A 27,995-nucleotide genomic window follows, 5' to 3' on the forward strand; every position below is an offset into this window, starting at 1 on the left:
CAGTTTTTATTGTGTTTGATTTTTCAGTCCCGTCTTTTACCTTCACACCAACAGGTATATATTTGCACTTTTCCCTTGATAGTTTGGCATGTGTCTGTATAATGTATGTCACTTTCTCCCTTTCATCTTCCTTGTATAACCAGGCACATTGTTGAAAATAGAAAGAATTAGTAATGTTATACAGGAGGTAGGATTTTATCACCGTAACTGTTTTTATCTGTTTTGTAGATTCAGCCCTGGTATTTGAGTTAAAACTTTTTATAGCCTTGGGAAGTTTATCCACGACTATTTATACTATCTCTGTTTTCATAATTCTGTTCAGTCCAAATATTTGCCCACTAAAACCATTTTTTCATAAAACAGATCTTGGAGAATGTAAGAAACTACATAAAGACAGCACCTTTTATAATAAATTTTAATGACAAACTATTATCATTAAAATAGACATCTACAGAGATTTGGCTTCGTAACTTGCCATACATACTCCACAATTTGTTTCTCTATTCAGACACTAAATCCTAGTAGTGTAGAATTTCACATGTTCTATGCTTTAGGAAATGCCAGTAAGACATAATGTAGAAACAACATACAGAAGATATTTAAATTAATGTGTAATCCTGTCTGAACTTTAACCTAGCTTATTATCTATCTTTCAAACTGATCCTTAAATATCCCTAAATGACTACTACTTTTGAGTATTGGACAAATAGGTTAGTAATAGTGTGTTTGGGGGGGGGACATTGATATATGTCTTTTGCAGAGGTTGCAATGCTCCATCTGCCACTTTGCCCATTTTGACCCGTTCCTGCAGATGTCACTGTAACAGTCATAAATATCCAAAGAAAATAGGGGTGTGCAGCTGTTGGAATCTGAAGCAGTATTCAATGTAGATGCAGTTTGCTGTACTTGTCAGTGCCTCTTTAAAACGCTATATTTTTTCCTGGGCTTGCATGGTTGCCACCTGGGAAAATATGCATTAGGAAATATGCATAGTTAGATATACTGCAACAATGTTCCCATGTTGATTCCAAGCATTTCCCCCACTTTATATTCTGGTAGCTCCTGTTAAACAGAAATATAAATACTTCTTTCAGAAAGTATCCCCATAAACCATGTGGTGTTAAAGCCAATCGCAACACGAATGTCAATATTGTTTGTAAGGATTTATTACATCACAGGGATAAAATACACAGTTCTATGTAAAACTATTTTTAAGAATCACTTGTAGAATATGAAAGGTTTACTGTCCTTAAATTTTTTTGAGATGTTTCTATTTTTTTTGCTCCTCATTTGGCTTTAGCCTTGTATTAAACTCAAACATGTTTAAAATTGATCTAAATTTTACAGATTAATATCAAAAGCCTTTTTTAATGTCTTAATTATGCAGAGAATTTTTTTTAAAGCTGTTAGTTTAAGTATATTACTACCATTGAGGAATTCATTCTAAAAATTAACTTTGTGTTTAAACTCACATTTCTGTGAAAAATGAAAATACTTCAGTAAATGATGGCTTTCCAGTAAGGAACAAGGAGGTTTCACAATAAGTAATTTGAAATTAATGCTGTTTTAATCAAATTTAAAACTTTTATTTGTTATCATATTACTTTAATTCTACTGAATTTAAAAAGTAGCTGGAATTTGTATCAACCCTTTCACTAAGAAGCATATGTATGTATTAAAAGCTGCTGTATTTAATTATATTTTTAATGAGTTATAAATATTAATCTCTGCCTTGCAAACTGCCATTCTGGAGTTCTAAAAAAAGGTTGGCTGATTTTTTAAACACTGACCTGGTTTCCAAACCTTTCCATATTGCACAACAAATTCATTTAATGTATGATTACTTTTCTGGCTTAATTCTTATTTATAAATGCACTGATAAACATTTAGCACGTTTTAAAAACATGTTCTTGTACTATTGTCCATCAAACAATACTACTCTGAAATTAGCTTCATTTTTACTTAGAAGGTGAGATGGAGTAAAGTTAAGATGAGCAATGCAATGCTGTGCATATCTATATTAGTGCAGTTTACTTATTGGAAAATCTGCATAGGAAACGCTGAAGAAATTAATATTTTAGATTAGGATTTGCTTAAATAAGCAAATGCCTTCCTGAAGTTATCTGTGAAGATTCGTGGTTTATTTTGTACAAAGAATTAACAACAATATTTTATTTTATTTTTATCTTTCAGTAACATATCAAAGAGGAGGAGAAGCTGTAAGCAGTGGAGGCAGGTAATAATGTTTGATGTTAATTTTCAGCATTAATGCAGCAGGATTACCTAGAGCATTTCAAATTTAATTTTGCACACAGGCAAACATGCATCACAGAAATTAAACAGCAGAGGGAGCACTTTAACTTCAAACTGTAAATTTTGCTACTATGAGAAAGTGAAGTGACCAAAAAAACTAGACTGAATTTTTTAGATATATTACACATTTAGTAATACTGTTTAATCAAAATGTTTTACATTTTAAACCCTACTCTTATAAGACAGACTTCTGTGTTTCTAAAAGCTAAAACAGGAAAAATATATTATGATTGATGATCACAGAATAAATGAGAAATGAATGAAATTCCACTTGCCCTAAGGTGTTTAATCAATGGTAATAGGTGTTTTAACAAATAAATCCCATTAACATTTCACTAATTCATGGATTAATTACATTGTGAAAGAAGCAAAAAGTTCATGATATTTGTATTAAATCACTGGTCTACATTTTATCTGAGGGACGCGGTGGCTCAGTGAGTTAGGACGCTGAGCTTGTCGATTAGAAGGTCGGCAGTTTGGCGGGTCGAATCCCAAGTGCCACATAACAGAGTGAGCGCCTGTTACTCATCCCAGCTTCTGCCAACCTAGCAGTTCGAAAGCACGTAAAAATGCAAGTAGAAAAATAGGGATCACTACGGTATGAAGGTAACAGCGTTCCGTGCACCTTTGGCATCTAGTCATGCCGGCCACATGACTACAGAGACATCCTCGGACAAGCGCTGGCTCTTCGGCTTTGAAACGGAGATGAGCACCGTCCCCTAGAGTCGGAAACGACTAGCACGCATGTGCGGGGGAACCTTTACCTTTACCTTTACCTTACATTTTATCTGACTAGACACATGAGGATGGCATTTTTACATTTGTTTAGGAATGTGTGAGGTTCTGCTTACATTTGGAAGCATATATACTCCCTAATCAGGAATGTGTAAATCCTTTAAAGTGGTACAGAGCATCTTTACGAACTGCTTGCTATACTGAGGGAGCTACATTTCTTATGACTTACAATTTTGACACCATTTCATAATCTTAAATGACATGGATGTTTCTCTGACTTTATAAGCAATCTGATCACTTGTAGTAACTATTTCATTTTTATTTGATTTTCACTTTGCACAATAAACAATGACAAACATGAAACACTTTCTAGTTTTTGACATATAAATGCAGCAGAACAACTTGAGAATTGCTGGCAGTTGCTAATTTGTGAAGTCATAATATCTATTATATAATTATCTGCATCTTATAAGCTGTCAATTCTTCATATGAGTAGCCTGGAGAGAGTTGGAGATGAAGGTGCATGTCCCACTTCAATTTTCCATATATTTCAGCAAATGCCTGAACAATATTAATTCCTAAAAGGTGTGGGGGGATTACCAGCCTGTGCTAGTTAGATGAACAAAAAAGTAAAAAAAAAAGAATAGAATGATATAAGGCGGGAAATGAAGAAACAGTAACTTTTATCTGAAGTAAACTACACATCTGCAGGATCTAGGTTGCATGGACATACTCTCCACCCAGTCCATGAAAAAATTGTCTTCCATGAAATGGGTCTCTGGTGCCAAAAATGTCGGGGACCACTGGTTTATGCAACTCACACAAATTATTAGTAATAATTTCTTATTACTAATATGTAAAAATGCATTCACATCACACCAAGTATTTGATTTGAATTTTCTTGTCTTCATGAATAGCCACTGTAAGAGTGCAGTCTTACTCATGATATGCAGGTTTGTTCCCCAAGACTAAGACAGTTTCTCCTCAGTACCCCAGTATATTTTAGTTTTTAAATAATAATCTAGGTAAATAGCCTTTTCTGCAGAATATAGTTTACAGTGTTTGATACAGACATTAATCATATTCTGTCATGTGCCACACATGATATTTGAAAAACAAATAAAATAGAAAATTAATATAGATGTTGAAAAATTCATCATAAAAAGACTAGAAAATAATATTTGTTCATCTCAACTATAGAATTACTACTTGCTGAATATCCATATAGTTTCACATTTTTACAGCATTTATCAGTAATGTATAGTGAGCATTTTTTGAAATATGTAATGAAGGAACACAAAAATGATTTTCAAAATAGATACCAAGAAACAAGATACTTTTCATAGCAAGCCCATGAACCACTTTACCGCATTCTGATTTCTTGAATAAACATGGGGGGGGGCTCTTAAGCATGATCAATGTGATCTTTTAAATTTAGTTATTTCTTTTTCTTTTAAATATAACAACTGATACATTAATTGTCTTTTTAAGGCCAGGTCTATTAAACATCAATGAACCTACTACTCAGCCCTGGCTTGCAGATACTTGGCCTAATACTGGGAATAATCATAACGATTGTTCTATTAACTGTTGTACATCAGGCAATGGGAACAGTGACAGCAACCTTACTACTTATTCTCGACCAGGTATTATTATTTATCATTATCATCATCATTATTATAACAGTTCCAACTTTCCTGCATCTATATTGTTCAGTCACATCCTTACATTAATATTCCTATTGCCATTTATATGCAGCCAAATGTAGTAAATAGATTTGAAATACATAATAAAATATTTTATTCTTCCCTAAATATAGAATTACGGCATTTACAAGTCTTAAAAACATAATGATGTGCTATAGCCCTTACGATATAGATATTTCTCATTCAGAAACAAAAGCAAAGTCCCAATTTTATACCAAAGAGTCAGTGCTGCTATCAAGAATCTTGGGAAAGGAAGATATTGCTATCATGTGTCTTCTCTGTCACTGTGTCTGTTCTGTGGAATTGCATTCTCCTGGAGATGCAACTGACCTAATCTGTTGGTCCATGTCAAGGAATTAAAGACCTGGATGTGCCCATAGGCATTTGGGCCAGCAGTTTGAACAAGTACCACTTTACAGTGCTTTGGTAAGGCCACACCTGGAATACTACATCCAGTTTTGGTCACCACGATGTAAAAAAGATGTCGAGACTCTAGAAAGGGTACAGAGAAGAGCAACAAAGATGATTAGGGGGCTGGAGGCTAAAACATATAGGGAACGGTTGCTGGAATTGGGTATGTGTAGTTTAATGAAGAGAAGGGTGAGGGGTAACATGATAGCAGTGTTCCAATATCTCAGGGGCTACCACAAAGGAGGGAGTCAAGCTATTCTCCAAAGCACCTGAGGGCAGGACAAGAAGCAACAGATGGCTATTCTCCAAAGCACCTGAGGGCAGGACAAGAAGCAACAGATGGAAACTAGTCAAGGAGAGAAGCAACCTAGAACTAAGGAGAAACTTCCTGACAGTTAGAACAATTAACCAGTGGAACAACCTGCCTCCAGAGGTGGTGAATGCTCCAATACTGGAGGTTTTTAAGAAGAGACTGGACAGCCATTTGCCTAAGTCCTGTTAGTTGGTTTTTAGTTCTTGTTTCAATTACTTTTTTTAACCATAGGCATGTAGTATATTGATGTTTTTTGTATATTGTTTATAAACCAGTTTGGTTCCTTTGGTTTTAATTTTTTTTGTATGCAACTTAACATCACTATGATAATTAAAATACCATAAAAATTGTATGTTGAGATAAATCAAGGAATAAAGAAAGATTTGTTTCTGAAAAGAGTAGTTGAAATAAAATAACCAAGGACCTGGAGAAACTTTCATTAAGTGGTACATACAGTTTTGGAGCCATGGAAAGAAGCATCTCTTTATGCTTAGACTTTAATTTCCCTTTATTCAGTATTAACTATCTTGTTAGAAATTCATTTTTCTTTACATTTCGAAATCATGTACACATGTTAAAATGCATACTGGTACTGAATATATTTTTGGATTTTTTTACTTCCTAATATGGATAGCTGACTGTATAGCAAATTACAACAATCAGCTGGAGAATAAGCAAACAAACTTGATGTTGCCTGAATCAACAGTTTATGGTGATGTGGACCTGAGCAACAAAATCAATGAGATGAAAACATTCAATAGCCCAAATCTGAAAGATGGAAGATTTGTCAACCAACCAGGACAGCCTACTCCATATGCCACTACTCAACTTATCCAGTCAAACATAAGCAATAATGTAAACAGTAATAGTGGTGATTCAAATGAAAAGCATTGGAAGCCATCTACCCAACAGAAACAAGAAGTTGCACCAATTCAATACAACATAATGGAACAAAACAAATTAAACAAAGGTAAATAGTTTGTAGTATTTTCTTACCTTGTGTTTTAAATCTTACAGATTTTAAGCAGTTTTGAAACTCCTTAAACAAAAAAGGACAATTTGTATACTACTACATTCATAGTGATTTAAACCCTTTTCAAATTGATTACTAATTATGAAACGTCGATCACATCTAAATGAACAAATCACTTTTTAGATATAAAAACTTATCAATTTAAAATTTGTCAGCCTGGTAATTAGTGCAACATTCTCCAAAAACTCAATGTATTCTGATAAATAAGACAAATAAATATTCATATGGGTTTTAGCTTAAATTCTAACTATCTAGTTTTTATGCAATAATTATTCAAGAATATAGAGATCAACTATATAACAATTTTCCTAAATTTGATAGTAGATACATGAACAGCTATTTGAAAGAAATAGTGTTATTTTATTAAATTACAGATTACCGTGTAAATGATAATGTTACAACTATTCCATATAATCAGACCTATGATCAGAATACAGGAGGGTCCTACAACAGTTCAGACAGAGGAAGCAGTACATCAGGTAAGTATACAAATATACAGCGTGTTTTGTAAAATAAATATTCTGTGATGCCTTATTGCAATATGATTAACATATTTGGAGAGCTACTTCTCTGTACTGTGCATATTTTATTTTAATTATATTTATATATTTATTTGTATCCTGCCTTTATTAACTTTTACAAATAAGGCAACAAACATATCCAACACACCTTCCTCCTGCTATTTTCTCCACAGCACCACTCTGTAATCTGGGTTGAGTTCAGAGAGAGTGAGTGCCCAAGGTTACCTAGCTAGCTTAGATAATATAGATATAGATATATAGAGCATCTTTGAGCCAGTGTTGACTCTTGTCTTTCCAAATTTGGTAGCAAGATTTTAGAAGTGGTTTGCTATCGCCTGATTTCTAGGCTTGGGAATCACTGACTGGCCCAAAATCACTATTTCCTGGTTTCTAGCATACTACATTAACCAATACACCACCAAAATCCTCTTTCTTCACTGTAATATGATAACTAATTACCGTATTTGTCGGACCATAAGACACACTTTTTCCCCAAAAGTGGGGGGGGGGAAACGAGGGTGCGTCTTATGGTCCGAAGGTGATCCGTATGGCCAGCCACAACCTCTGCAAGTGGAGCACGAATCAGCAGATGCTGAGAAACGCCGATCTCACGCTCCTGCAATCTGCCTCGCTCGGTTTCAGCTTCCCTTGCTACATGAGAAAGCAGGCTGAAACGGAGTGAGGGAGATTGCTAGGAATGCGAATCGTCTGATCTCGTGCTGCTGCAATCTCCCTCGTTTCACCCTGCTTTCTCTTGTAGCAAGGGAAGCTGAAACTGAGCGAGGGAGTTTGCAGGAGCGCGAGATCGGCCAATTCGCATTTCTGGCAATCTCCCTAGCTCCGTTTCAGCTTGCTTTCTGCAAAAGAAAGCCGGGCCGTAAGGCCGCCTCCGCGGGTACTGCTCTAATGCAGAGAGGGAAGGACAAAGAGGGAGGGAAGGAAGGAAAGGAAGGAAGGAAGGAAGGAAGGAAGGAAGGAAGAAGAAGGACAATGGGAGAGGGAGGGAGAGAGAGAAAGAGGGAGAGGAAAAGAGAGAGGGAAAGAAATGGAGAGAGAGAGAAAGGGAGAGAGAAGGAGAAAGAGGGAGGGAAATAGAGAGAGAGAAGGGAGAAAGAGAGGGAAAGAGAAAAATAGAGAGGGAGAGAGAGGGAGAGAGAGGAGAAAGAAAGGGAGGGAAATAGAGGGAGAGAGAGAAAGGGAGAGATAGAGGGAAAGAGAAAAATAGGGAGAAAAAGAGGGAGATGGAGAGAAAGGGAGAGAGAGAGAGGAGAGAAAGAAAGGGAGGGGGAGAGAGGGAGAGAGAGAAATTAAATTAGTAACATGATTAAGTGAATCTGGTTTCCCCACTAACTTTGCTTCTCAGAAGGTTGCAAAAGGCAATCACATGACCCTGGAACAATGTATCCATCATAAATATGAATCGATTGCCAAGCATCCGAATGTAAATCACATGACCCTGGGGATGCTGCAATGGTCATAAGTGTGAAAAATGGTCATAAGTCACTTTTTTCAGTGCCGTCATAACTTTGAACAGTCACTAAGTGAATCATTGTAAGTCAAGGACTACCTGTACTTTATCATTTTTTTTCTTTTTTTGGTGGGGGGGTCAAGTTTTTGACACCTTGCTGGGCGACTGGTGGTACTCGGACATTGCCTTGTCCTAAAAGTGGTACAATGGATGAAAAGGTTGAAAAGCCCTGTTTTAGTATACCGGTACTATTTGGTTCAGAATTTTTTTTCTTGTTTTCCTGCTCTAAAAACTGGATGCGTCTTATGGTCAGGTGCGTCTTATGGTCCGAAAAATACGGTATATAGTTCTATAAGTACTCTCAATTTGCTATTTTTATTTTTTAATAATTTATAGTATTTTTAATATAAATTAAAAAGAAAAAAAGAAAAATGGGTAGTGCAAAATAGATACCAGGAAAAAGTAGAGAAGAAAGAAAAAATAATACAATAAATAAACATTTGATGTGTAATGTAAAAAAAAAATAAAAAGCAAGAATTGCTATAAAACCTGCATTGCAGAGGCAACCACAGCTGCACTCTTTACTGAAGTCTAATGCTCATCACTGAAGTCTAATAAAACCTTAGCATATAAATACAGGAATAAGAAATAGCAATAGGATGGCTATAAAGGAAAGGCTACTGTAATCTTCTATCTCTTAGATTAAAGGTAAGTTAAAGGTTTCCCCTGTCCAGTCATGTCTGACTCTAGGGGGAGGTGCTCATCTCTGTTTCTTAGCCAAGAGAGCCAGCATTGCTGGCACTTACTAAGGCACTTCCATGGTCATGTGGCCAGCATGACTATATCCCGAGGCTCACAGAATGCTGTTATCTCTTTATCTACTTGCATTTGCATGCTTTTGAACTGTTAGGTTGGCAGGAGCTGGGACAAGTAACAGTAGCTTATTCCATAGCACAAAGCTTGGGTCTCAAACCTGGGCTGTCAGCTTTCCAGCTGACAAGCTCAGTATCTTTAGCCACTGAGTCCTTTCCTAATCTTGATATCCCCTGCCCACATATGTCAGCATTGTCTCATTTGACTGTGAAATTCAATGACTTCTAGAAGACAGTCACAGGGGGCACAGGTGTTCGAGATCAAAAACTTTGTTTGAAACGAGTCTGTATTGTGTAACCTTTAGTTGGATGTTGCTTCAGATACAAGCTGATTTAAAAATAATGTAAAATGTGTTGATTAAATCTATACGTGCAGCTCTATAATAGACATAGTAGCTGCCTATTAGTAAAACTGTCTCTATATTAACAAATTTAGTATGTGGTGGTTTGCGATAGTAAACGTGAGGAAAAGGTTAGTAGATTTAAATACAATAGCAGATGACAATAGAAGATTTATTAGACAACGCTTAGGAAAAAGATATACCATATATTCCGGTGTATAAGACAACTCGGCGTATAGGACGACCCCCAACTTTGGGGAAGATTTTCAAGATTTTTCGTCTTCTACGCCGGAAAATACTTACATGCCAGTTGCCAAGTGTCCGACACAAGCCTGATTCAGCCCCGTCTGATGCAGATGGTGCAAAGCCTCCCTTTTGAAGCCCAAAGGGGCTTTTCCTTCCACCCACCCTTTGGAATAAACGCAAGAGCTGCGTTCACAAGACACGCTCTTCCAGGCCAGACTCTGCAAACGGCACGTCAGAAGCCGCAACCACCGCGGGAACTCCAAGTCCCCGCCTTTCGGCAGCCTGCACAGCTGAGTGCAATCCGGCTTTGAGAGCGGATTTGCAGACGGAGCTGCTGCGTGTCTGGAGCCAAGCCCCGCCCAGGAGGCGGTCAGCCAGGCGGGCCCAGAAGACGCGCTGGAGAGCCGGGCTTGGGGCAGCCATGCCAAGGCCGGCTGGCGAGGGCCACTGCATGGTCTGCGGGCGAGAGGGGCGCCAGGCTGCCAAGTACCGCTGTCTAGACTGCCGGGAGAGATAGCGGGTAGCAGGGCGTGCTCTGCTTATGCTCAGATGCCGCTTGGGTGAGGGGAAGGGGCTTCCTGCCGCTCCCAGGGTCTGGCGTTTGCAAGGGGGAGGGGAAGGGACTTAGAGGCTCTTGGGGGTGGGAAGGGAGAGTCACATTGGAGGGGGGACTGGACTAAGGAGGCTTGAAGTTGCTTTGGAAGAACGGGGACACTCGATTGATTTATGTTGTATTCTAACTTATGTAGTATTGCATTTATTTGTAAATTCATTTATCTATAATTGTTGTCAAGTGATTTTTTAAAAAATTATGCAAGATGGTGCCAGCTTATTAATAATAACTTTCATTCCAGGTAAAACACTTCTAAAATAAATAAAAATATTTTTGTGCATGAGGAAATTGTTAGTTATAGGTGGGGGAGTGTAGAAGCCTACAAATTTATGGGAAAGCTATAGACTTGCCTAATTATGACATGGACAAGTGTTCAAAAGAAAGCACAATAGAATAAATCATTCTTAATCTTGTCTTCTGCAACAGTACTACAATGCATCCTATTCCAGGAAGAAAAGTCTTATGCATGTTTGTTTTATTAATTGGATTAGATAGGTATACTAACTGTCCGCTTCACATCATGCAATTTAGACAGGGCAGAGTCTGAATATTATTTAAAGCATACATAATGTGTGCATATTTCTTTTCCAAACAAGCGTGTTGCCAGTGGTGGGATTCATCTGGTTCATACCACTTCGGCAGAACCGGTAGCTAATTTTTTGTTGCCCAGGCCCAGAATGCACTTTCAGAAGCGGCATCCTCCCAGAGAACTGGTTGTTCATATATTTGAATCCCACCACTGCATATTGCTCAGAATTTAGCATCTTTTAGATGAAGCTGCATTGGGACTTTTTAATAATTTAATAATTCAATGCACTATGCCTTGTGTATTTATTTATTTTTGCAATGAAAACATTGCAAAGGACTTTATGGATTAAGATAATTGATTGCTATTCCCTCTTCCCATTTCCTTTTTTATTAAATTTCTTTTAGATAAGCCTAAAATCAATCACTCTCTTATTACCCTCTTTTTAAGTCCTTTGAGTTGAAGAGACAAGGAAAACATATCAAATCTTTATAAAATGATTTAAATAGTCACATTTTTTCATATAACTTTATTAAAATTTTAATAAAGTTAAAGCTAAAAACTAACAAAAAATAAAATAAAGACAAGAAAGAAGAAAATAAAAACAACAAAGACAAAAGTGCAGAACGAAAGAAGTAGCTTCTGCTTTTCTTACAGAAATTATAAGTATAGTGTTACTTTTTACTCTATGACTCAGCATGACTTTAATTTATTCTATATTTTTTCTTTCAAATCATCAAATCATACATTCTAAGTTCATCTGTTCTGTTTCATACAAAACGTCTATAAGAAGTTTCCAGTCAGCAATAAATTAACCTTTTCTCTGATCTGAGATGTCCATATCACCATCTGAGAAGTTCCATCATCTTCACCATCAATTCCTCCATTGTGGATAATGTTCAATCTTTCCATCTGTCTGCATGTAATAATCTTGATGCCCATAATATGAATACAAAGTTCTATGAGTTCTTTATAACTGTGAGGCCTTGGTGCTCTCTCAGCTTGGTTGTTTTATGGCAGATGTTTCAACATCCAAATTAGGTAATATCCCCAGTGCTAATAAGAAGTGGTGTTTGCTTTCAGTTTATATTCTAGTGCAGGGGTGTCAAACTCAATTTCATTGAGGGCCGCATCAGCATTGTGGTTGCCCTCGGGGCCGGGTGGGTATGGCCTGGGTGGGCGTGGCCTACTGGGTGGGCATGGCTAGAGTGCGTATGACCTCCTGGGTGGGCATGGCCAGCTCTACATCATTCGCATCAAGGGTGCCTATGGGGGCCTGGGCAGGAGTGGGACAGATCTGGGGGTCTCTGGCAGAAGGAGGGTCTCTGGGCCAAGACAATGGGGGCTGTTCCCTCACTGTTTCCAGGATTGCTTCGCGGGCCACATGAAACCACTTCGCGGGCCGCATCCGGCCCCCGGGCCTTGTGTTTGACACGTCTGTTCTAATGGCTTGCCCTATCGGTGCTGGGTGTGGTCTCAGAGGTTCTTTTTGGGGGCTGTGTACTGTTAGCTTTTTTGACAATATTCCAGTGAAGGAACTGCCAAACAACCCCCCACCAACAATGTTTTCTTCTGCAAGAAAACAACCAAGCTCAGAGAGCACCAATCTTGAGCTACAATTATTCTCCTTAATTGGTACTTTCTTTATCCTGGTTCAGATGTAAAGGAAACAATGGAGGATTTGTACTTTCAGACTTGAAAGATCGGAGTCAACCTTTAGAAAAGAAAGGAAATATGACGAAATCTAATCTTCATCAACCGAATGCTACAAGTCTGAAAGTACAAGTCTAAATATCCACTGTCTCCTTTACAGCTTGATAAACCATGGACTGTCCCTTCTGAGCTTCTTGTTCTCCCCATTATCCAACTCATGGCTATGCCTTCTCTTATCTGTCCATTCCCTGGGCAGGATTTTTTCATCTTGCCTGTCTTTCCCACATATCATTACAGTGCCAAAAGAAAAGCCTACAGTTTAAACTCTATATTAATCTTTGAAATATTCTAAATTAGTGTGTGTATTTGATTTGATTTTTACACCTCTACCCAGCACGTTAAAATGTTTCCTCTTACTCACATTTCCAACAGTCATAACATCTTCATAATTCAAGCAACTCTAGGAATGTATAAGGTAACAATGCATCTGTTAAGTGTCAGTTTTCATTACATCTCTTCTCAAATTCCGACTCCAAATTTAACAATGCCCAAATAATTGCTCTTTTTTTTAAAAAAAACAACTTGAATTATTACAGAATGTTATATTATTGTATAAGCCGTAAGTGTAACCAAAATATTTACGTGAGTACTTCTTTTTTGCTATATTTATTGTGAGCTATCTAGTAGCTGTGTGAGGGTTTTTATATACTATTTTTTTTTAGTTTAATAACTTTTCATATAGCTGTGTTTGAGAATACATTTAGTAATTTTGTGCCCAAAGTATTTCATGAACAAATTATTTACAATTAATGTCTTAATGCAACATTGAAACTTTATTAGGTCATATCTGTTGTCCGACTATATGTTGAATTTTAGTAATTAAACAACAGAAAGATGCTTCAGGTAATGTATCTAACCATATTTAGTTTATGTAATATATAATGCACATAATACCTCTAGGAAATTTGCTTTAATTATATTACCTAGAAAGTCTATTTATGTTTCTTAACCATTTATTAAAGCTAATAAAATCTGTTATTATGTGTTCAAATATGGAATTTATGTATTTCATTAAAATGCATTTTAAAGCATAAAGTCTATAATATGTTTGTAATGTGTAAAAGGCTATGGTTAAAAAACTGCTTTAAAGCATGTGTCTTTATGTTTTTATAAGATAAGATAATTGAATTTATCAGAAATTAAACTTTATAGACTTATTGTAAACGTCTAAAATACTGACTTAGCCAATAAATGCCTAACAAATACTGTGTTTAAGTATTTGTTTAAGTATTAAGTAGCATATAATTTAGGTGGCATGGCTTGTGGCAGCACTTAGTCATAGGTGAACTTGATCCCCAAAAAGTAGGATTGGACCAAGTAATATTTGGATGGGAGACCATCAAAGAATCCTAGGGCTTTAGATTACACTGGTAACTTTTTTTAAAAAAAGAAAAAAATAATCTTTTTATAATAATATAATGTTTATAATAATAAGCAATACCATTGTCATTGACAAAAATCACCATCACTCAATGGGACAGCACAGTTTTGCTTAGAATAGCTTAGATCTTGCAATGATACTTTTATCATCAAACATCCATATCTGCCTATGCCAGGTCCTTAGAAGGACTCGAGGTAGACAAAAATATCAGTTCAGGAAAGATTTATAAGTACTGTGATACATTTGTGATACATTTCTTCACAGGAAGCCAAGGGCACAAAAAGAGTGCTAAAACACCAAAGACATCTAAACAGGCTGGAATGAATTGGACAGAAGTTCTTCCACCACCTCCCGTACATCCACCTCCCCACAATAATAATGAAGATTACAATCTCTCTATGAATGAAAGGTACAATAAAATGGATTCATAAGTAATTTTGGTTCATTTTATTCATTAAATAAAATACAAAATTAATCATTTTAGGGTTCCAAAAGAAGACATTAATAAAGTATCTGATCCATTGTATTTTTATATTGTTACATTGTTTCATAGCTATGATCATGAAATTCCTTGCCCGCTACCACCAGCAAGAATGTATATACGACAGGATGAGCTAGAAGAAGAAGATGACGAACGAGGTCCTACGCCACCAATTCGAGGAGCAGCTTCATCTCCAGCTGCAGTGTCCTATAGCCACCAGTCTACTGCTACACTAACTCCTTCTCCTCAAGAAGAACTGCAGCCTATGCTGCAAGATTGTCAGGAAGAAATAGCCCATTTGCAACACCCACCAGACCGACGGTATGTTAATTAAAAAATAAACTTTTTAATATTTTATGCTAATGTATTTTATTAGACAATATTATCTATGTGACATTAAGGTACTCTTGAAAGGAATTATTCATGAAGACTATGATACTTTATCGTTTCAAGGTCACAGTAATTTGGCCATCAATGTATAAAATGTCAAGTTAATATGTCTACAATATTATTACAAAAGCATGTTTATTTACTGGCATAAAAGCTATTCTCATCAAACCATATATTAAAACTCTCAGCATTTAAAAAGTATAGAACAGCAAGAATGATTAACGGATTATAGAAGTAGATGATGAATTACCGTATTTTTCGGACCATAAGACGCACTTTTCCCCTCCCAAAAGTGGGTGGAAAAACGAGGTGCGTCTTATGGTCCGAAGGTAAGCGAAAACACTTGTCTCCCGTTCAGTCAACGCAGTCCATCAGCTCCATTGGAGAGACATGATTGAATGAAGACGTGGAATTCTCCGCCCCGCCCCTGTGATTGGTAGGCAGGGGAGGAAATACGGACGTGCCTGCCATGCCTTCTGACTGCCTCCCCCTCCCTGCGCACACACATTTTCTTTCTTTTACCTCGCTGCTAAAGAAATAGTTTTTGCTAAACTAAACCTCATAGGCGACTTGCCCCAGCAAAGCCGTGAGGAGTTGTCCCTGCAGGTTTCTCTGCAAAGTTTATTGGAAGTGATTTCCCATTTGCAAGATAATACTGCTAATTGTTTGAAATTGCTTCGACATCTTAGAAAACCTATTCAGGGAAAAGAAACTACTGGTACCTACCTTTCTTTCTTTCTCTTTCTTTCTTTCTTTCTTTCTTTCTTTCTTTCTTTCTTTCTTTCTTTCTTTCTCTTTCTTTCTTTTCTTTCTTTCTTTCTTCCTCCTTCCCTCCTTTCTTTTTTCCTTTCTTCTTTCTCTTCCTCCCTTCCTTCTCCCTTCCTTCTTTCTCTCTCTCTCTCTCTCTTCCTCCCTCCTTCCATCCTCCCTCCTTTCTTTCTTCCTTCTTTCTTTCTTTCTTCCTTCCTTCTTTCTCTCTCTCTCTCCTTTCTTTCTTTCTATCTCTCTCTTTCTTTCTTCCTTCCTCCCTCCCTCCCTCCTTCCTTCCTTCCTTCTCTCTCTCTCTCCCCTCCTTCCTTCCTAGTATACCGGTACTATTTGGTTCAGAATATTTTTTTTCTTGTTTTCCTGCTCTAAAAACTGGGTGCGTCTTATGGTCAGGTGCGTCTTATGGTCCGAAAAATACAGTAACTGAAAGTAACTTTATCATGCCTGGAGGAACGTCGTCCATGGGATTGCAATGGGTTGGACACGACTTCTCAGTTAACAACAACAAAAACTTTATCATTGTTCTTTCTGCCATATAAGAGCTGAAGGCTATTGGTTAAACTGTTATTACATCCAGTATAACTTTACATAAAGTACTTCATTATGGAATTCATTGTCAATATGTCATAATAGTCTCAAGATTAGATTGCTGTAATAAAAGTATAGTACAAATTCAAGGATGGTCAGTCAACCTATGTTTATTATGTGTGCTAATCCTAACTGTAGTTTTTGTATTTCAAAGTTATATGCAAGTGATAGCAAATGTTGACAATGAATTATTGGTCTTTTCTTTTCTTTTCTTTGATTATGAGTTTCTTGACAGGTTTTGGATTTTCTTTCATACTTTCTCTTAATGTGCAACATCATTTTCACTTTCATATTTGTGAGTTTAAAAAAATATTACAGGTTTAGATCTTTCCAAAGCATATCCGATCAAATGCTCAATAAATTATAACATAAAATATAAACCTTGACTTTCAGGTTTTTTTTGTTCAAAAGCCGTGTCATAATTTTCAGGTGTAATAATTTTTTAAACTATGATGACTCAGTTTATATTGGTCAGTACTCACCTGTGGATGATGTGTCACTCTATCTTTATGACTATGCTCATACCCCCCCCCCCTTTAGAGGAAAAAAAACACCTGGAGATGGAAAATGGGAATGAGAAATGAGCAAAAACTCACTGAAGAAAAATAATAGTTGAAGTAGCAGTAGTTTAGGAATGACTATTGGTTAAAATTTCATGTCTATGTTTCTCCATCTCCAAAGCTCTATTCTCTCATACATTTGTGTGTACACGTATATACATATATCTTATTTCATATTTATTTTAATGTAGATTGTAAAGTGAACTGAGTATGTTTTTGAAAAATACTAAGTAAAAAAGAAAAAAGAAACTGCAATGAAATGAAACTGTAGAAATAAAGCACTTGACACTTAAACAAAAAACATATTTATAGTTACAACTGCATACAAGAGCTGAAATAATTTTTTTTATCTTCTTTTTCTGAAGCATTTCAGAAGAAAATAAGTTTATCTAGATAGATTTTTAAATAAAGCCAGCTTATTCTAGATGTTAATAATCAGAATCATGATGTAATTTTTATTCCCTAATTGAAAATCACTCCCAGCAGGTTTTTTTTGAATCAGTTTCCAAATTATCTTCAAGACCACTTCAAAATTTAACAATTATGTAATCTTTCTCATTACTAATAAAAAGGAAAGATACAGAAACTGGTGGCATTTTTCTCTGTCAGCATTAAAAGCTGGATGGATGTGCAGCACAAACAATTTGGTCTTATAAAGTGTTTTATTTAAACTCTGTAAAGATAAACATATTCAGGTATATGATATGCTATAAATTATCAAGCTTCATGTATTATTTTTCTGTCTACTGAATGACTACAATATCATAATTGTAAAATATGTATTTGATAAACCAAATTCAGATTTTGCAAGTACTAGTCATTTATATTCTGCTTAAGAACTATCTGAAAGAAAATTCTTCATTTTATTTTAGTAATCAATAACTTTGAATTACAAAGCAATATAAAACTGTATCTTGTAATGAATAAAAATATTAAAAATGCTATTAACATTAAAATTATTTTTTAAACTATTCGCTCACAGGCGTCAACCTGTGAGCCCACCTCCACCTCCCAGGCCTATTTCACCACCACATACTTACGGTTACATTTCGGGACCTCTTGTATCTGACATGGATACTGATGCACCAGAAGAAGAAGATGAAGCAGATGTAGAAATTGCGAAGATGCAAAACAAAAGGCTTCTTTTGCGTGGCCTTGAACAGACACCTGCTTCAAGCGTGGGAGATCTGGAGAGTTCTGTGACAGGTTCCATGATCAACGGATGGGGTTCAGCCTCAGAAGATGATAACATTTCAAGTGGACGATCTAGTGTTAGTTCATCAGATGGATCCTTTTTTACAGATGCAGATTTTGCACAAGCTGTTGCAGCAGCAGCGGAATATGCTGGTCTTAAAGTAGCAAAACGTCAGATGCAAGATTCTGTGGCAGGTGAGATTTCTTGTTGTCTTTCTATATAAGCCCAGGTTTGGCCTCTGAAAACTATGAATCATGAAGTTCTTTTGTGACAGTTGTTTCTGTTCTGTGTGAATTCTGTGAAAGATAGATGCTTATCTAGAATTATCTTTGAAGGTAAAACTAAATCCTTTTTGTCATATATCTTGGTCTGCCTTATCTTAGAAAAATGGAAAGTTGCTAATATATCTAGAAAGCTGTTCGCAATTTTGTTAGACAGAGGTCCAAAAATGTTATTGAACAACAAAAATGTTGTTCAAAGCCATATGTTCGAAGTAGATAGTAGCAGTGAAATCACAAACTAAATTATAGAATTTTATTTAAATTTTTAAGATTACAATTAAAGTCATATTAATGATGGTCAATTACTTATCAGCCACTCTTTAAACATTATTAACAAAGGAAACAATTATTTTTACCTCATGTTTTGATAAATTTTAAATTATAATTCCCACAATATTCAAAAAATATATATTAACAGTGCTAAATGGAATACAAACCCTGAATATATTAATTATTATAATTATTATAATTACTTTATATTATTATAATTACTTTTTATGTGATTTTTCTGCCACCTCAATTCTAATATAAACAAAAGTTGTACAATACACTAACTGTGTGTAACAATTAGAAGAATCATAATGATACAAAATCAGTATTTAGCTAAGCCTTCCAGAGTTGCCAATATTTTCCATATTCTAGAAGGCCATGTGAGTTGATGGTATTTTTGCTTCAGGAGGTAAGCCCTTCCTAAAGAATGCATCCATTATGATGTCCCTTTTTTGCACGTCTAAGAAGAAACTTTTAATAGGTATTCTCTCACTTGGCAGACATAATCTTTGGTAAAGTTAGGGTTTTAAAAATAATAATAAACAGTTTGAATTGCATTCAGAAAAACTGGCAACAATATTACTAATGATAATAACGCTGCTCTAGGAAACCTGGAAAACAAAACTTGCTGCCCAAAAAACAAATCTAGATGCATCTTGCTTGGAAAAACTCCCAGTTAATATTCTGCAGCAGTGAATCAATCTTTATGCTGATAATATTATTTAACAATATCCTATTTTATCCAATAATTAGCAATATTTGTATATTTGTTTATTTGATTTGTTTGTATGACCATCACCCCAAAGGCAGAACTCTGGGCAGCTTACAATCACAATACAAAGTTGTATGGTTTTGTTTTATATATACATTAACTATTGTATTTTCAATTTACAGAAGGCAATTGTCTGATTTTTTGAGGGGGAAAAATCAATCAAAATGCTGTTTCTTTTCTAGGCCATAGACATTATCATGCCTCACACTGCCCTAGACCTACTAGTCCTGTCTCCACTGACAGCAACATGAGTGCTGCTGTAATTCAGAGAGTTCGACCTGCCAAAAAGCAGAAGCATCAGCAAGGACATCTGCGCAGAGACGTCTACACAGATGGTAAACACTATTTTTAAATAAATGGCTTTCTCAAGCCTTTATACTTATTTTCTAATCCTTATGCCAAATTAAAAGTATTTTAATTTGTTTCTAAAATCCATACCATTGAACAATCATACTATAAACATCACTATTGTTACCAGTTTGTTCTTATTGTTCCTAAAGTATCATAAATATCAACAGGCATTCATTTTCAGCTATTAGCTATTCCTGTAGTTAAGATCAAACCCTGTAATGTTAGAAATGATGCATGTATGAGATTAAAATCTTCATTAAAATACATCCCTCATCATCTGATTTTTTTTCCTGTCATAGAAAAAATTTAGCATTTAGATAGCATGCAGCAAAATTATTGGATTTTTTTTATCCCTAACCATTGTATTTGTTCCATGTGGTTACTTTGTGCACCAAAAGGCAAAATCTAATCATCTCCTTTCATGCCTTCACACACAATATCGACTCCTGCTGAAAAGGTAATGCATGTATTCTCTAGAGAATATAGGAGGATAATGCAAACATTGTGATGTTGTCTAGAGACAGACTTTAATGAAAATGCCTCAGGAGGGCCAGTTTTTATTAAACCACCTATTTCATAAAACAACCATGAATTTATGTAAGATATTTTTCCAAAGGCCTGCCCATATTGTCACTTTTTCTAAATTCACTAAAAGGGATTTAGCACAGGCATAATTCCTTCACAACACAGAGAGAGAGACAGAGAGAGAGAGAGAGAAAGAACGAAGCCTCTCCTGGTTCTTATCAACAACAATCTGATTAAGACTTTCATTACCAATCAGAAATATTTCAAAGAGGGGCATCATTTTCCATTATCATATCAAAGCCTAATATTATGGATACTTATCTAGGGTTACACGAAAGGGTTTTCCAGCCACTTCTCCCTGTGATTCCTGCCACTTGACAGAAAAATGTAATACAAAGCTCACAGCATGATGAGCAAAAGTAATTTTGCAATGAGTGGTTGTCCCTGTTAGTCTCTGTACTTCACTCTAAGTATTTTGTCTCACTAACATGTGTCTGATATTAGACTACATTAAACACAGGCATGATCCATTTGCACCTGGTTCATTTGGCTTCTACCCAGACTTCCTTTGTCATTGAGCCTAAATGTTCAAAATTTATCTTATACAAGAAATTACTAAGGCAGTTTTCTACATTTTTTGTTTATTAGTTTTTGTTTTGTCTTTAAGTGAGATATATAAATCTCAAAACTGTACCAGGAAGATTAACTGCATGGAAGTCCTGTAATGACCTTTTGCAGGAACTTATAGATACTTTTAACTGATTTTATTAGTTTCCATGAGTGCTTCACTGTGAGAAATCAACTAAGCATAACACCTTGACATGAAAATATTTGAGCTGGGAGAATGCTGGATAAGAAATATTTTCAAGACCATTAAAGAATTATTTTTGTGTAATAAAAATAAACAGTGATAAGATTCATGTAGTGCCACTATTTGTTAAAAAAAATGTACACTTTTTTAGACTACTGTATACTTCTGGGGAGTAAAACTGAAACTAGCCTCTAATATATATGCTGCATCATCAATAAGACCATCTACTAATTAAGTACATTATGTAATTGGACATGAATGTTCTTGTTCTGTAATATAGTCTAGAACATGATAAAAAAGAGTAAAATGTTATTAGATTTGCCATCTTATTGCAAATCTTTTGAAATTCAGATCAGTGTATTATCAAATACATGCTTGAAAATCAAATATGCGTAGAATGTGTTATACAACATAAAGTGTTGTTGTAAAACATAAGACTAGTCCTGTCGGATCAGACCAAGACTAATTCAGCACTCCATTTTTCTTTGGGACAACCAGTTTTCCTAGAAGAGACATTAGACATGATAACTAGCCCATAATTTTTTATCTTTCTCCTTGTTGTTAGTTGCGAAGTCGTGTCCGACCCATCACGACCCTATGGACAATGTTCCTCCAGGCCTTCCTGTCCTCTACCATATTCTGGAGTCCTTTTAAGCTCACGCCTACTGCTTCAGTGACTCCATCCAGCCACCTCATTCTCTGTCGTCCCCTTCTTCTATTGCCCTCAATCTTTCCCAGCATTAGGCTCTTCTCCAGTGAGTCCTTCCTTCTCATTAGGTGGCCAAAGTATTTGAGTTTTAGCTTCAGGATCTGGCCTTCTAAAGAGCAGTCAGGGTTGATCTCCTCTAGGACTGACCAGTTTGATCGCCTTGCAGTCCAAGGAACTCGCAGGAGTCTTCTCCAGCACCATAGTTCAAAGGCTTCAATTCTTTGGCGCTCAGCCTTTCTTATGGTCCAGCTTTCACTGCCATACATTGCAACTGGGAAGACCATAGCCTTGACTATACGCACTTTTGTTGACAGGGTGATGATGATGATGATGATGATCCATGAAGGGGATCTTTCTCCTTAGTCACTTTCTAAAAATGTGAGTCATGCTGGTTCCCACCCTTTTCTCTGACATTAATCCTGACTTGAGAGACTAATGTGGCACTCACCCCAAAGGAGCCACTGATGATCAGATCTTTTTGACCTGCTTCTCCAATGACCAGCTCTCCGGCCCAAACACATTGATCTACCATGTAGGATTTGTTATGCTTTAATTAAAATAATATTCCTCTCTAGCCGAAGGTGAGAAATCAAGAAGTTGCAGCTGGATCAGGAACACAACCACTTCTGAGCTCCATCACTGGATTACGATCGTTCACCTGTCTTACAGTAGCAGGAATGCAGTCCACAATTCTGAATGCCATACCAATTATTTTCCTCCAAAACACACACTCTCTCCCCGCTCCTTTCAGTCTTTTTGCCCCCACCTTTTTTTAGTGTCCCCCCCCAGGGGCTGCTTCTTTCTGTCTTAGAAAAGAGAAAAGAAAAACAGAATGTTTCTGAACTGAAGACAGAAAGGGAAGGAGAACTAAATAATTAACATACATAGACATTTTGTTCTTGAAGGGTCAGGGTCAGATGGTTTCTTCAAGACTTGGAAGAGAAAAGAAGATAGGAGACGATTGCTTTGCAGTAGTCTTTGCCTGGGTGTGCTCACTTTGTTATTTGGCTTGCTAAAATCACAGTTGTCCAGGAATCAGGGACTCAGATTAGTTCAAAAGTGAGTACTGCGTATATCTTTTTGTCTGATTCTGGAATCAGCTAATCAGGTGAAGACAGCTGGCTCTCCCAGGGTTCAAATGCACCAAGGATCCAAGACAATTGTTCCCCTAAACTCTAAAGCCATTGTACTAATTGATTTGGTTCAGCTCCTGACTGTAATATGCATCCAGACCTTTGAAAGACCCTAACAGACTTCAGTTGAGATTTCCTGCACTAAAATCCATTTCCTGCACTAAAATCCATTCCAGGTCTGGCTTCAGACTCGTCAAATCTGGCTTCATAGGCAGTAACGAGGTAATGCCCCACTCCAAGGCAAAACATTTGCAAGGCTCTCTAAAGCTCAGCTATGGAAATAAATAAAGAGGAGATGAGATGAGTGGGGTTCTTCTTTTGTATACATGTGCCTTGAGATGCAAGTATTACAAGTACAGATAGACCTTCTGAGAAATAGAAAAGACAAAAAAGTAGCAGAGTCGAATGAAAGAGATTGTGAAAGAAGCAAAAAGCGGGAAAGATTGACCCAAGTGACTCTGTTGTGTTAAAGGCTCTCCTCCTAGCCTGAATAAAACAGTTACTCAAAGCTTTATGGCTCTGAAAAGATTTTCCAGGCTTTTAATTAACATTTTAAGGAATAGCAGATAAATATGCCTATTGGTCTAACAAAGGAAAGTTGTAGGGTGAGTTAATATTTCTGTCAATACTTTTCTAAACAGGTACCCTTTTGCAACATCTGCCACTGTTTTACCAAAACCTGGCAATAAATACCAATCACTCTGTACTATACATCCTCATCAAGGATGACTACACAGTTTTATTTCAGAAAAATCTTTCTTGAGTGATTTTTAACATAATTTTTACTGGAATCATGTAATGCAAGGTCCTCATGAAAAGTGCTGTTGAAGGCGTCTTAATTTTCTTCAAAATACTTGGATCTTTTTCCCAACCAGATCTGCCCACCAAACTCTTTTTAGTAAATAAATGTGTTAATTCTACTGTAGAAGGATACTGTCCACTGCAGCAAGAGGTTTTGGCTATCCTTACTCTCAGTAAACTACTAGCTTTAATGGCAAATTACTGAAGTGTAATATATTGAATATTGAAACAGTGTGGCTACTTCAGAACTTTCAGAGATTTAATCAGGTGCCACAGTGCACCATTCATTACTACTTATTAGCAATCCCACCATCCGCAGTACTATTGGTACTAAATATAATTGCCTATTACACTATTTCAGGATGTAGTTCTTAGTGTTCGTTTTTTTTTGTGTCAAATGGAAGATCAGATTGCATGAAATATTGAAACTAAGCATTAGTTGAAGCACAATAGCACACAATACCCAGAATCCCAGGAAAGACCTTTTGAAGCTCTGCAAGACCACTACTGAGTAATATAAAATGGTAAGCTAGCTGTTCTTATGAATGTGTTGGCCGTTTATAGATGTGGTGATCAAGTGTTTGATGCCAGGAAAACAAGAGTCTGTTTTAAAGCAGCTATTTCATATTATCTCACCTTCTGACTGAAGGCATGACTATTTTGCAGCAGGGGCTTACAAATATTTTAAATAGCTATTTATGTTTCTTTCATTCAATTTACAACAGAATACTTAGATTGATTTTCTTTCTCCAGAATTAATTTTCCCATGGTCCTTATATCCTCCCATGTACAATTTTGTTGAAAATTTCAGTTCTTTTTTTCTAAATGTACATATGGAAGATTTTCCCTGTAGGACATGCTATCACACAGAACCATTTAATTGTTTTTCTTAAGCAAGCAGCAATATGCAGACATGAATAAATGAAATAGTTGAACGCAGCTGACCTTTTCCAGTTACCTCTGAGTTCCATATATTGGTTTGATGTCACTCTGTGATTTATTTTTTATTTCTCACCATGGAGGCCTCCATTTTCTTTTTTAATAACTAAGTGTGCCTGTTTGCTGCAGATGAAGCAGATTGATTCTGGATTTTCTCTGTGAGTTGAGCTGTTAAATAAATACCACAGAGGTGAAATAGTGTTGACCTCTGAAAAGTTTCCTTTTTTATTTGAAGAATTCCTCTCAGCAAGGAATGATGTGTTTTAATGAATGTTTCTCTACCTTCTCTGCAGGTTTTGATAAAGCTTTCTGTAAAGAGCATAACTCTTTATGCCAATTGTTACTAGCATATATCAAGTGCATTATTATTATTATTATTATTATTATTATTATTATTATTATTATTATTATTATTATTATTATTATTATTATTATTATTATTATTACTGTTATTCAAAATATGTTGGTACTGAATTACTTTCCTCTTAAATTGAATCAGCATTTTATTATGTTTCTTCCCAACATAGTTAGTTACATTCTACAGTAAAAGAATAATTGTTATGTAACTGAATTTTGCAACTTTATTTTGTAACTAAATTATATAGAACATGGAAGTGCTACCACAGATTAGCTGACAGATGAATGTTCTCACTGAGCTTTTATGTATTTTGAGAGCACCACTCATTAACATGTGAGAGAATAGCCTATAAAGGACAGAGTCTAAGTTTACAGTATGGGTATGGGTAGGTCATTAGGTTTACAGTATGGGTAGGTCAATTCAAAATGGTGCTCTTCTGAAGATTTAGGGTACAATGTTTTTAATGGCTGTGTAACTGAGTTACCCTTAAGTTGGCAAATGTAGGTTGATATCCCATTTATGGCAGGCAGCAGCTAAGGGAGACTAATATTCAATTATTACCACTTACTATTACCAACAACAAAGCTAGCAAAGTGGTAGTATTCCAGCTGAGCTATTTAAAATCTAAAAGATGATGCTATTAAAGTGCTGCACTCAATATGCAAACAGATTTGGAAAACTCAACAATGGCCACAAGATTGAGAAAGGACAGTTTACATTCCAATTCTAAAGAAGGGCAATGCCAATGAATGTTCAAACTACCATACAGTTTCACTCATTTCACTTGCTAACAAGGTTATGCTTACAATCCTACAAGCTAGGCTTCGGCAGTATGTAAACTGAGAACTACCAGAAGTACAATTTGGTTTTGAAGAGGCAAAGGATCTAGAGATCAAATTGCCAAATTTTGGAGAAAGGAAAGGAGTTCCAGAACATCATCTATTTCTGTTTCATTGACTATGCGAAAGCCTTTGATTGTCTGCTGTACAACAAACTATGAAGTTCTTAAAGAGATGAGACTGCCAGACCACCTTCTGTTCTGTACCAGCCTGCTACCGGCCCTGCAGATAAGGCAGGGACAACCTCTTTTACAAGAAGGCAAGAGGCTGGAACCAAGCCTGCCAAATTTATTAACATAAAAACATAAACAGAGCAAAGAGAGCAAACACGAACCATGAAACAGGAACTATTCAAATGGTTGCCTTCAGCAAACCAGCCCTCCCACGCATTTCCCTTTTATACAGTTCAGGGCGTGGCTTCTCTCTGCCTCCTTCCGAGGTGCCCCATTGCCTTCCTCTGTTTACTCCTGATTGACTGCCTCCTGCGTCGGGCGTCCTTGAACAGGGCCAGCTGTGGGTCATCTTCATCCACGCTGTCAGGCTCACACAGCTGGGTCTGCGTCGTGACCAGGTGGGAGGGGCCTGGCTGAGGGCTCTCATCAGCAAGCTCTCCAACCCCCTCAGCAACCTCTCCAACACCCTCCTCCTCCTCCTCCTCTGAGTCGTCCGACACAAATGCCGAACCCACAGGCTGACCCTGAATCACAAAACTTTCTCTGTCTCATGAGAAACCTGTATGTGGTCAAGAAGCAACAGTTAGAGCCAAACATGAAACAACTGATTGGTTCAAAATAGAGAATGGAGTACAAGACTTTATATTGTCACCCTGGTTATTTAACTTATATGCAGAGTACATCATGCAAAATGCCAGACTGGAGTTTAGATTGCTGGGAGAAATATCAACACCCTTAGATATGCAGACAATACCATTGTAATGTTAGAAAGTGAAGTGGAACTGAAGAGCTTTTTGATGAGGGTAAAAGAGGAAAGTGCAAATGTTGGCTTGAAACTCATCCAATCCCATCACTTCCTGGCAAATAGAAGGGGAAGAAATGGAAGTAGTGACAGATTTTATTTTCTTTGTTCCGAGATCACTGCACACTGCAGCCAAAAAGTTAAAAGACGCTTGCTCCTTGGGAGGAAAGCTTCGGCAAACCTAGGCCACATATTAAAAAGCAGAGATATTACCTTGCTGACAAAGGACTGTGTAGTCAAAGCTGGGGTTTTCAAAGCTGGGGTTTTCTAAGTAATAATGTATGGCTATGAGAGTTGGACCAAAAGGAAGGCTGAATGCTGAAGAATTAATGCTTTTGATTTGAGAGTTGCTTGGATTGCAAAGAGATAAAATCAGACAATTGTAACATTGACTGTTCTTTGGAAGGACAGATACTGAAGTTGAAACTCAAATATTTTGGCCTCCTAATGAGAAGAGAGGACTCATTAGAAAAGAACCTGATGATGGCAATTATTGATGGCAAAATGAGAACAGGGTGGCTATTTAAAGAATATGACTCTTTAAAGTACATGACATTCATAATCCGGATCTATAGTTTTACAATCCGAAAGCAAATATTTTAATGGATCCTAGATGAGGCATGCTTAATAAATGTGTTCTTAGAATTTGTTACATTGAATAATTTTCCTTTTTCTCCCATTTGTAGATCTACCACCCCCACCGGTGCCACCTCCAGCTATAAAATCTCCTACCGCCCAGTCCAAATCTCAAGTGGATATACGGCCTGTGATGTTGCCAAAGTTGTCCTCTATAGAACCAAGAACAGAAAGAGCAGTTGAGAGAAAAGCAATAGGCTATAAGGGAAAAGAAGGCGCTGATGGCTGTCAGCATTCTGATATGTGGACATGTTCAGGGGAGCGTAGAGAATCACAGGAACAGCCAAGTGATAGCAAGTTAAGAGGAAACAAACCAGCAAGACGAGATGGCACACCAGCAAAAACACATCTTCTCCCAGGTGAATTAATACATTGATTTTATTTCCAATATTTATGAATGGCTATGTTGTATGTTATCACA

General features: G+C 36.6%; 1 protein-coding gene across 1 annotated transcript in view; it reads left to right on the top strand.

The window, feature by feature from the left end:
- The window catches only part of ROBO1 (roundabout guidance receptor 1), a 230,309-nt gene that overhangs the window by 194,078 nt on the left and 8,236 nt on the right, over positions 1-27,995 (top strand). The window contains exons 18-27 of the mRNA XM_083362042.1: positions 28-54; positions 2,194-2,236; positions 4,540-4,694; positions 6,113-6,448; positions 6,886-6,990; positions 14,457-14,601; positions 14,746-14,994; positions 17,962-18,368; positions 19,680-19,832; positions 27,625-27,933. Coding sequence (XP_083218168.1) covers positions 28-54; positions 2,194-2,236; positions 4,540-4,694; positions 6,113-6,448; positions 6,886-6,990; positions 14,457-14,601; positions 14,746-14,994; positions 17,962-18,368; positions 19,680-19,832; positions 27,625-27,933 — 1,929 coding nt within the window. The remainder of the gene's footprint in view (positions 1-27; positions 55-2,193; positions 2,237-4,539; positions 4,695-6,112; positions 6,449-6,885; positions 6,991-14,456; positions 14,602-14,745; positions 14,995-17,961; positions 18,369-19,679; positions 19,833-27,624; positions 27,934-27,995) is intronic.

The sequence above is a fragment of the Vipera ursinii genome (genome assembly GCF_947247035.1).
Source record: "Vipera ursinii genome assembly, chromosome: 4".
Lineage (NCBI taxonomy): Eukaryota > Metazoa > Chordata > Lepidosauria > Squamata > Viperidae > Vipera > Vipera ursinii.